Source organism: Podarcis tiliguerta (genome assembly GCF_965153285.1).
Source record: "Podarcis tiliguerta genome assembly, chromosome: 6".
Lineage (NCBI taxonomy): Eukaryota > Metazoa > Chordata > Lepidosauria > Squamata > Lacertidae > Podarcis > Podarcis tiliguerta.
The window spans coordinates 47,919,495-47,930,208 of record NC_139539.1 but is presented as its reverse complement, the minus strand read 5'-3'; the positions used below and the strand labels follow the sequence as shown (position 1 = coordinate 47,930,208).

At 43.7% G+C, this 10,714-nt stretch overlaps 1 protein-coding gene across 2 annotated transcripts; it reads left to right on the top strand.

Annotated features, from left to right (window-relative positions):
* The first annotated feature begins 875 nt into the window (after positions 1-875).
* On the top strand, positions 876-8,831 carry LOC310679154 (potassium voltage-gated channel subfamily A member 2). Of its 2 annotated transcripts, none has more exons than XM_083443928.1 (2): positions 876-1,013; positions 2,919-8,831. In XM_083443928.1, exon 2 carries the CDS (start codon positions 3,064-3,066, stop codon positions 4,561-4,563), a length of 1,500 nt encoding a protein of 499 aa, XP_083300054.1. In that variant the 5' UTR covers positions 876-1,013; positions 2,919-3,063; the 3' UTR covers positions 4,564-8,831. The 2 variants fall into 2 exon arrangements, with proteins under 2 accessions (XP_083300054.1, XP_083300053.1); XM_083443927.1 differs by having other exon boundaries at positions 876-1,619.
* Positions 8,832-10,714: the final 1,883 nt, after the last annotated feature.

The window sequence follows — 10,714 nt, the reverse complement described above, 5'->3', positions numbered from 1 at the left end:
GCATGCCTAACTGCAGAACCAATTGTAAGCCGCTGCTCACCTCCCCCCACACCCCAGTTAAATAGAGGTTTACCACAAACTGTGAAAATGGATGCTTCATATTTTGAATGAAAAGGGTAAATCAAACACAGCCTTTCCCTTGGTGCGTGCACCTCACTGCCTCTGGAGATTATGCTGAACATTGCTGTAGTGTGTGGCCTGCCTCATGCCTGTCCAGTGATTGATTTCATCCATTCGCCGCACCCCTGCAGGCATTTACCTGATGTGGTTCACGCACTGCAAAGACCCCAATACATCTTCGTTAGCCAAATCTATATGCATGAGAATACACATGCACACACAAACAAACATATGTATGTCCTTCTACGAATTGCGGATCAAAGATGCATGAAATATTGAATAGCACCTAGACTGGAGGAGGAATTTAAAATATGATAAGCACAGACGACACTATAACATTTGTATAATGAAAATTTCCATCACTATTAAGATGCCAAAATAAAAATTAACCTGCTGGAAGATTTTCTCTCTCTCTCTCATTTGCTGATGATTCACCTTGACTTTGTGTGATATTAGGGAGGGAGGCAGGGAGGGAGGGAGAGACAATATAAAAACCAAGGTTAGATTTTGCTTTTGTTCCATTTTGTGCACATCAGGTTGATTGTAAACGATGCCTCCCATTTGGCATTCAGAAATATTGCCTTAAAAACCCTCCGTTCCCAAGGGGGGTGGATTCTCTTAGCAATTCAAAGGAGAAGGAGGAGGCAGAGGGAGGGAGGGAGGGGGGAAGAGAATGGAGCATATGATAACCGTCTATGATTTTGCCTTGGTAAACAAGGGGTTAAGTATAGCAGTTGAAGGCTGCAAGCTTTGTCAGGGTTGTACTATTTTTCTAATGCACAAGGAGAAGGGAGGCTAGGAGACAGGAGACAAGGGGAAAATCCAGGGAATGGAGAATCTGAAGCACACCCTGAAGGGATGATGATGGTGATGGGCATCAAGAAAGATAACAGGTCAGGTGCATGCAAAAATCTCTGTCTTAAGGACTAAGACTAAAAGGTGGTATTTCATTTGCCTCCCCTCCCTTAGTTCTTGAATCCTGACTCTGAGTGGTTAAGGAAGGCGGCTGTCTACTGCTGAGGATGGGATGCCAGGGAGTCTCTCTTGGGGAGCAAAAATCCTTTGGTTGGGCTTAGCAACAAGAAGGCAGAAAACCCACAAAAAAATTGCAGTATCCCGAGAAGAGACCTGAATAGTCTCCTGTGGCTATCAGTGAGGTGGGCATCCACTTAGACCAAGCCAAAGGCTGGACAGCTGGCAATGCTGCATTGTGCTAAGGACATGGAAATCTCAGCGGGGGCTTCTGGCTGAGACCTCGAGCCCACATGGGGTCTTCTTCAGGTGCTTAGGAGGGCCAAGCCTTTCCAGGACATGTCCTGCATGCGGAATGAAGTCCAGAGCTTCTTTGATGTGGACCCGGCCGCAGCTGGATGAGCTCTGCGTGGCAGAGAGCGTGTTGCACTGTTTCTCTTGCTGAGAGGAGGAAGATCAAGAGGGAGACCACACTGCAGAGGACCCTGCGCCAGCCAGGCTGCATAGACCGACACAAGTGCCGAATGGTGTGTAGACTACCACTTCTACCCTCAGCAATATACAGCTCTCTCTCTCTCTCTCTCTCTCTCTCTCTCTCTCTCTCTCTCTCTGTGTGTGTGTGTGTGTGTGTGAAAGAGTGTGTGTTTGTGTCTCTGTGTGAGAGAAATATAGCTCTGCTTTTATGCCACCACAGTTGCTCTCCTTGTTTCATCCAAGATAGCTAGAGCTTGCAATACAGCTCTGTGAGGGAAGGGCTACATTTGGACAAAAACAAACAACCCCCCTCCTGGTGTTCTTTGCAGATGCTGTTTTAAAGCCCATCCAGCACTGTCTTACTGCTGGTTTTCCAGGCAACGTCACACCTCTTGAGGACACTGGGGACATCAGGGTTTGTGTGTTTTTTGCTGAGTATAGCATCTTTCCACTATCATACAGAAGGATTTCAATTCAGACAGTCACTGCCCTGAGCAAAGGGCTACAAGAACTACCAAAAATTCTTTCCAGTCACCACCTCATTGCAAACCTCACTGCAAATTTCTTTCTTTCTTTCTTTCTTTCTTTCTTTCTTTCTTTCTTTCTTTCTTTCTTTCTTTCTTTCTTGACTCACCATATTGCCTGAGGAACTTATGGGAATCTTGGAAACCTCTGTGTTTCTCTCTAAGGTCAGGGAGTCAGTGTGAGAGACACTGAGTTCTCCTCCATCAAGGTAAATGTGTGCCTTGTTTTTTGCTTGCTCTTATTCCTTAGGCAATTGTTAAGAGAGGAGCCTCAGCACAGAAATGCAGCAGGGGAAAGCTAGCAAAGAGCACTTGCACACCAGAAAACAGCGGAGAAGGAGGGGTGGGAGGAAGGAAGGAAAGGGAGGGAGACTGGACTGCAAAAGTCAAAAGAGATTAAGGTAGGGATGCAGCATGTTAAATGTGCACGATGCTGTTTGATGAAACAGAGTGCTTAATGTTTACCTCTGAGTCACCAGGGTATTCCTTGAGTTGAATGCTCAAGTCCCAGGTGCCGCATGGGCAAATCTTAACACTTCAATGCAGGAGCAAACTCTAGGCAGCCTTTGAAGTTCTTTGAATAAACTGTTGGCCGTGGGGGAGATAGAACCCCCACCTATGTTGTGTGATATGTTTGCCAGGGAGAAAGCACCCTTCATTTATTCTTGTTTCTTTTAGCCCTTCCTTAAATGGCATAGCATGGGGTGATGGGAGTATTTTTAGACTACGCTTGAGGATGCAAATTAAAAGCAACCCATTTATGTTTTGTATACATTGTGAAGAAAGAGGGGGCTAATGCTCATGGTGCTATTTGTTTCTCTCTTTCAGCTGGACAGGCTTCCTTTACATCCTCTCTACGTTTTCATGAGCCACTTCCAAGCCCACGCGCAGACCCTTCTGGCAGGTGTTAGAGTCCCCCTGAACCTCATCCCACCACCAGACATTCAGAAAAGTTTAGCTTAAAGGCCTAAATATGACAGTTGCCACTGGAGATCCCACAGATGAAGCAGCAGCTTTGCCTGGTCATCCTCAGGACACCTACAACCCAGAAACTGACCATGAATGTTGCGAGAGGGTGGTCATCAACATCTCGGGACTGCGCTTTGAAACACAGCTCAAGACACTTGCTCAGTTTCCAGAGACCTTGTTAGGAGACCCTAAAAAGAGAATGAGATATTTTGATCCCCTTCGGAACGAGTATTTCTTTGACCGAAACAGACCCAGCTTTGATGCTATTTTGTACTACTACCAGTCTGGTGGCAGGTTGAGGAGGCCTGTTAATGTCCCCTTAGACATCTTCTCGGAAGAGATAAGGTTTTATGAACTTGGGGAGGAAGCTATGGAGATGTTTCGGGAGGATGAAGGTTACATCAAGGAAGAAGAGCGGCCTTTACCAGAGAATGAGTTTCAGAGACAAGTGTGGCTGCTGTTTGAGTATCCAGAAAGCTCTGGGCCAGCCAGGATTATAGCAATTGTCTCTGTCATGGTCATTTTGATCTCAATTGTAAGCTTCTGCCTGGAAACTTTGCCTGTGTTCCGGGATGAGAATGATGAGATGCATGGCAGCAGTAGCAACCCAAGCTCTTACTCCAATAGCACTATGGGGTCTCAGCAGCAAACATCTTTCACAGACCCTTTCTTTATAGTGGAGACGCTCTGCATCATTTGGTTCTCCTTTGAGTTCTTGGTGAGATTCTTCGCCTGCCCCAGCAAAGCTGGCTTTTTTACCAACATCATGAACATCATTGACATTGTAGCCATCATCCCCTACTTCATCACACTTGGAACGGAACTGGCTGAGAAACCAGAAGATGGCCAACAAGGTCAGCAGGCAATGTCTCTTGCCATCCTCCGAGTGATCCGCCTGGTGAGGGTCTTCAGGATCTTCAAGCTCTCCAGGCACTCCAAGGGATTGCAGATCCTCGGACAGACCCTGAAGGCCAGCATGAGGGAGCTGGGCCTCTTGATATTTTTCCTCTTCATTGGTGTCATTCTCTTCTCCAGTGCTGTCTACTTTGCAGAGGCCGACGAGAGCGATTCCCAGTTTCCCAGCATCCCTGATGCTTTTTGGTGGGCCGTGGTTTCCATGACAACAGTTGGCTATGGAGACATGGTCCCCACGACCATAGGTGGGAAAATAGTTGGTTCCTTGTGTGCCATTGCAGGTGTATTAACAATTGCCTTACCAGTGCCGGTTATAGTGTCCAATTTCAACTACTTCTATCACCGTGAGACAGAGGGAGAGGAGCAAGCTCAATACTTGCAAGTCACCAGCTGCCCAAAGATCCCTTCTTCCCCTGACCTAAAGAAAAGCAGAAGTGCCTCCACTATTAGTAAGTCTGATTATATGGAGATACAAGAAGGTGTGAATAATAGCAATGAGGACTTTAGAGAGGAGAACTTGAAAACAGCCAACTGCACCCTAGCTAACACAAACTATGTTAATATAACCAAAATGCTAACTGATGTCTAGCTAATAATAATAATAATAATAAAACAACCCTAATAACTTATTTAAAACTTGAGTGGAACAATTGCAGATGTTGCATAATACCTTGCATTGTAGTTAATACAAAATGTTCTACAACGTGTATTGGTTCTGCATGGGAAGCAATAGTCGTGTAAGTGACTCTTTTTAACATTTGATGCTCAATAAGCTTTCATGCAACCCCTCCTCCCCATCACAGACTTCTGGTTTTCCAATTGTATGGCACAATTAAAGCAGAATTATGTCACAATATCAAACGAAAGGCATTGGAGAAAAACAAAACGAACCACCTCCCCATGTAAACAACAGTAACAAACAAATGCCAACTAGCATAAATATAATTTAATATAGAACTCAGCCCATGCAAAAATATATCCCAAGGAAATAGTATGCAACTATACATCTAGCTTTCAAGCTTCAGGAATTATACAAAAGGTCATGCATAGTTTAATTAATGGAACATCCATCCAAATTACTTTAAGGTTCAGATTTCCAGATCAGAAATGCCAAAGGGAGAATATACCATGCAGGGTCATGCTTCTGAACCAAAAATGCTGCATTGGATTCATCCACTGCAGCACGCCAGTGTGAGGCTCGCGGGAGGCACTGTTTAGTAGGACATTTTCTGTTGCTTTGGTAGAGATACATCAAGAGCCTGGAGACATTTCTTTTTTTAAAGAACACATGTATTATTATTTTTTGCTGGTTTGGGGGTCACCGACATATTCAGGACTGAAAAGCATCTTGTTTCAAATGCTGGAGCAACTAAGCTGTGGCCTAGAATATATTTATACTGCAGTGAAATTTAACCCAGTATTACAGTAAAGCTGCATGGATATTTGTTGCATGGATCTTAATATTTAATACACGAAAATATATCTATTTTCTTAAGTAGACTATAGAGTATACCTGTTTATAGTGTTTCTAGATTCTCCAGTGGCTTGAAGGAGATTTGTGGACATAAAAGGGGGAGAAAGGGAATGTGTTGGGGACGGATGTGGGCCGACCACAAATTTGATAACCAAGGCAAATGCCCTAGGTGTTTGCTTGCATGAGGGTGCAACCCAGGAAAGGTGATATGAAGAGTACACACCTGTCTTCCACATGTAGGGAGGAACTGGTAATTTATTCATAGTGGTATCATATGCAGAGATGTACATCTGACCAGAGATGGCCAGGCTTATTTGTGACTAAAACATTGCTGGGTGACACTGTTAGGCAAATGTAAGCTCAGACCCACAACAAATATTGCTCACAGTGCTTGGAGGCGTAGATAGTTTGAGATCCACAGCTAAGATGCAACAGTATAGAGTGCCAATGACTTTGTCTGAACTTTGTTGACTTGCGTCTTTTGGTGGTGACGGGGCTTATACGATAATGCCAGCCCAAGGTCATTTGTTCAGGTGTGGGCAATGTTGCCCCATGGAAATGAGTCTTGACGGAGTTGCCCCAGCTGAGGAGATGGCTGTGGATGGATACATGCAACGCATGGCTTGGAAGTTAAGGCTTCCTTTGGGATGTTGCTGTCATGTGGTGGAGTCAATATTCCTCAGCTTTAGAGTAAATACAATCCAAGTCTACTCCCAGTGGGCTAATCTGTTGGGGAAATGCCCATGGGCAATATGGTAGCAGAATTTGGCCAACCTCACACATCAGAATCAGATCCATTCTTTTGAGTCAAGGAGGCAATAAGACTCCTGGTTGGACTGCTCTTCATGGACTGGCATTTTAGCTTGGTAGTGTCCCGTTGATGCGGCTGCTTCAGCTCTCAAGGGAAAGGATAGCCCTTCAGTAAAGGCTCATTCTGCTATCAACATCCTAGGAAAGTGGCTTTTGGAACCAGTGTGTAAAAGAGTGAGGCCAATATCCCCTTCATCTCATCAGTAATAAAAAAAGATGATAACCCTTCTAAGCCAACAGGATTTGGTTCTGAGGCCACCATGGGTACTCCTTACAGTGTCCTATTTCCTGAGCTGCTAAACACGGTATGATTATTTGGAATAGCACACTCAGATATACACACACAGTGTGTGTGTGTGTGTGTGTGCTTATATCATATTTAGAAGCTTAGGATTTGGAGACTATGTGAGAAGTCCCCTATATATATATACCCACCCATGCCATAGGGAGCAAATGGAGCAAAACTGAAATCCCCAACCAGATCAATCATGTGGATCCTGCAAGTATTACTCAGGCAGCTTGCTGATGGGTCCGGATCTTGCATTGATATGGATGATGGATGCCTTGTGAAGACCAAAAATTCACCAGACCAAAAGAACATGTTGAGCATGTGATCTGATTGGATCTGTACAGAATTTGGCAACAAGGTAAAGCAGATCCACTGTTGCTTATTTACTTATTGCACCCCACTCAACTCACTTTCAACAGCTTAGCATTGAAAATGATATAGGTTGAATGGGATACATGCTGAATCAATCACCTAATTTATTGATCGTGTGCCAAACTCTATACAATCCACTTAACCTGCATTCTTAATGAACCACCTGGGTTGTGTGTATTGGCCCTAACCCATATGCTTGTGCCAAGAGGGGCAATATATCTCAACAACACCTGCCCTCCCTTTAAACAGAGTATAAGCGACATGCAGGCCTTGTTTTGATTCTACACCTGTTGCAGGACAACTGACTCTCACTTTTTGAATATGAACCCCCCCCCAAACATTAGATTCACATGATAAAATGTGGGTCAATTTCTTGATCTTCCCCCAACCCTGCACTGCCCCTGCCAAAGAAAGACAATTTCTCTAACCTTCTTGGCAGTCACTGCTGAAAAGATGCATAAAAAAGAAAGCTGTCAGGGTTTTCTAACGGCTTATGATTTGAGGGGCTTACTAATTATTTCACACATCAGCAGTGCTGGAGTTTGCATTGCAGGATTAGGGCCACCTATGTCACAGTGCCTTGGACCATTCTTGTAGAATGCTGACAAAGGAAGAGCTTGGCATCACATCTCTAATTGCTTGCTCTCCAACTATGCTATGAATTTAAAAGGCTAATTTTGGAATATCTTCCATTGCAGTGAGCAGGGATGGAATAATCCTTCCTATTGCCTTAAGCCACTGCTAAAAATATTCTGTCCTCTCCACCACTCTGTCTGTAAAGGAATCATAAATATTCTTGGTTAAAGATCCATGCAGGATACTCCTGTACATTAGGGGGAAATCATTGCAGTCTATGCAAAAAAAATCATGAGGAAGGGGGTTACTTCAGGGACTTCCATGGGGGTACTGTCCTCGTGTAATTATGGGGTAGGATCCATGAGGCATCAGAGAGTAAGGGAGGCAAAGTTAAGCCTACTGATTTCAATAGTAGTTGAGGTTATTCATGCTAGGAGTATGTTCAAGATAGAATTGCGAGGATGAAGCCTAGTACTTCTGAGGAGGGGACTCACCGCTGCTATTTCCCAGCATCTTAGGTTGGATCCAGACCAGCACTATTTCACTGAATTTTCAATTGCTGCTCTTGTACTTGGGTTTGCACATTATCTAACTCCACACTTGTTTTCATGCATTTCCCATTCCGCCTCTCGGAATTGCAGACTTTGACTTTTTAATGCCCTCACCCTAATATAAAGTTGATTGTATTTGCAGTCCCAACTGTGTGCTCACCTGTTGACCACCCTCTGCCCCCCAAGGTGCAGCGTATCAAAAAGGAGTGGTCCCTGTATGGGAAGTAACCTTGAAGGGGCATCCTAAATTGCCTGGTCTCTGCATCAAAAGAAATTGGCACCAGAAGTGAAACTCAATGCATATGTTAAGATACAGGTAGAGGAGCAATCTGAAACTTCATCTGAGGCCAGTTGCATAAAAGCTTACACCTCTTATGCAGTACAGTACTTTAAAAAAAAAAAAGTTTGTTTATGAGAAAGAGGTGGGAGGGGAAACCCAGGAATGAAACTCTAAACAGGACTAAAAGGTCATGAAACATTATCTTGAAATGTACCTCCTTATTGCACAAAACTCCATAGCAGAGCAGGTATGAAATGTTGGACGCTTATCATCTTGCTTATCATCTTGCTGCCTGATCCATCCCATCTGCAGTGGCAATAACCTGAAGCTTTATCTAGCACCATCCTGGACTATGACCCTGGGCATTTTTTCTGGTGGCTCAGTTTAAGAGTGCCAATCTAGGAACTTTACAAAAGTCACTATGGTTTGCCAAGCTTCTAGGGGGAATAGCTGCACACTTGGGAGTCTATCTATCTATCTATCTATCTATCTATCTATCTATCTATCTATCATCTATCATCTGTCTGTCTGTCTGTCTGTCTATCTATCTATCTATCTATCTATCTATCATCTATCTATCATCTATCTATCTATCTCTATCATCTATCTATCTATCTATCTATCTATCTATATCTATCATCTATCATCTATCATCTATCATCTATCATCTATCTATCTATCTATCTATCTATCTATCTATCTATCATCTATCTATATCTATCTATCTATCTATCTATCTATCTATCTATCTATCTATCTATCTATCTATCTATCTATCTATCATCTATCTATATCTATCTATCTATCTATCTATCTATCTATCTATCTATCTATCTATCTATGGCACTGGATCTGGACCCAGGCAGTTAGTGTGAGTCCTTTGCTGTAGCTTTTCAAACCCATTATCAGGAGACCCCAAGGCTGATGTAAATCAAAACAACCTACCTTCTGGGCCTTAACTGTGACTGACCACTATCAATGAATGTTGAAAAAAAAGCAGAAGTTAGGAAATCTAAGCAGTTGGTTTTTCATTTAAGTTATTGCTTAATGGTGAGATGCTGGAATATTGATTCCATAGACCGAGGAAGTGATGGCCTCAATGTGCTGCAGTTGTCTCTGAAGTATGTTCAGTGGGGCTTACTCATTAGTAAGTGTGTTTGGGATTGCAGCCTTAGATGTGCTGCGGAGGTAGGGAGAGAGGAAGCCAAGAATAACCAGGAGAAACACTAAAGGCTGCAGTGCTCTGTTGCATCCAAGGTCAGGTTTAAATGGAATGTATGATTGTTTTGACTGTCGTATCTGCTGCCTGGACACTGTGTAGGCAACTTGAACTGCGGCAGGATGCCAACCCTCTAATCTACGAATTGGCTTGACCCAACCACTGTGCTAGAGCTATCTCACGCCCCGTACCTTTGCAGAGTGTTATGGCGCAGAGCTGAAACTGCAGACCACAGCAGGTGGGAAGGAGCAGATGGTAAAACGGGAGTGTCATGATGAATGCTGGAATAAGGATGGCAGGATCTGCAGGTTTAAGGCAGGGCTTCTGTCGTGAGGTTTGCCTATGCGGTGTCCAGACTGCAGTCCAATTAAACTTCAGCAGGTACTTCTTTACATAACTTTGGGTGAGGTTATTCAGGGTCAAGGACACACTTCTACCTAGATAAGCATGAAGCAATACCCCAGGGGCATAGCCTCTTGCCTCAACTAGGGCAGATCCACACCACACACATTTAACAAAGCACATTTAACATGCATTTAAAGCACATGGCTTTCCCCAATGAATCCTGGGAATGGTAGCTCTGGGGAAACTGGGACTCCCAGGGTTGTTTGGAAGAAATCATGCACTTTAAATATACGGTGTGAATCTGCCACTAATTTGGATTAGTTAGTAAAGCACAGGAAAGAAGTCTGGGCTATTGGGGTGGCAACTGAGTATCCTTCAAAGGCTAGGGTTGATCTTATACAAAATAGAGGAGGACATCAGCCCAGAAAGTCTTGGGCAGGTTACAAAGGTGATATAAACTGTGAATGTGAAAACTGGATTTGTTAAACCAGCATTCCTAACTTCCATTAGTGCCCAATGGGTTGATTGTCTCTTTAATTTGGAAAATGTAATCTTCTGTATATTACTCAGGTTCCTAAATGACAGCTGAGGCAGGAATAGATGGATGAGATGTGAAGAGAGTGGGTTTAAATGCAGGAGTAAAAGAGGAGTTGGTTGTTGAATGAAGCATAGTTTAGTCATTGTTATTCCACAGTCCAGGAAGTATGAGGCTGCTTTTGGATCTGCAGCAAGAAGTTCTCTGTGTCCACCTGATTCCCTGCTTGTGAATTGCTTTTCCTGCTCCCAATCCAAGATGTCTGGCAGATGTAGATCAGTGGCGAAAG

Excerpts from the sequence above, each read along its gene's own strand:
- LOC310679154 (XM_083443928.1), top strand. The coding sequence starts at position 3,064 with ATGACAGTTGCCACTGGAGATCCCACAGATGAAGCAGCAGCTTTGCCT.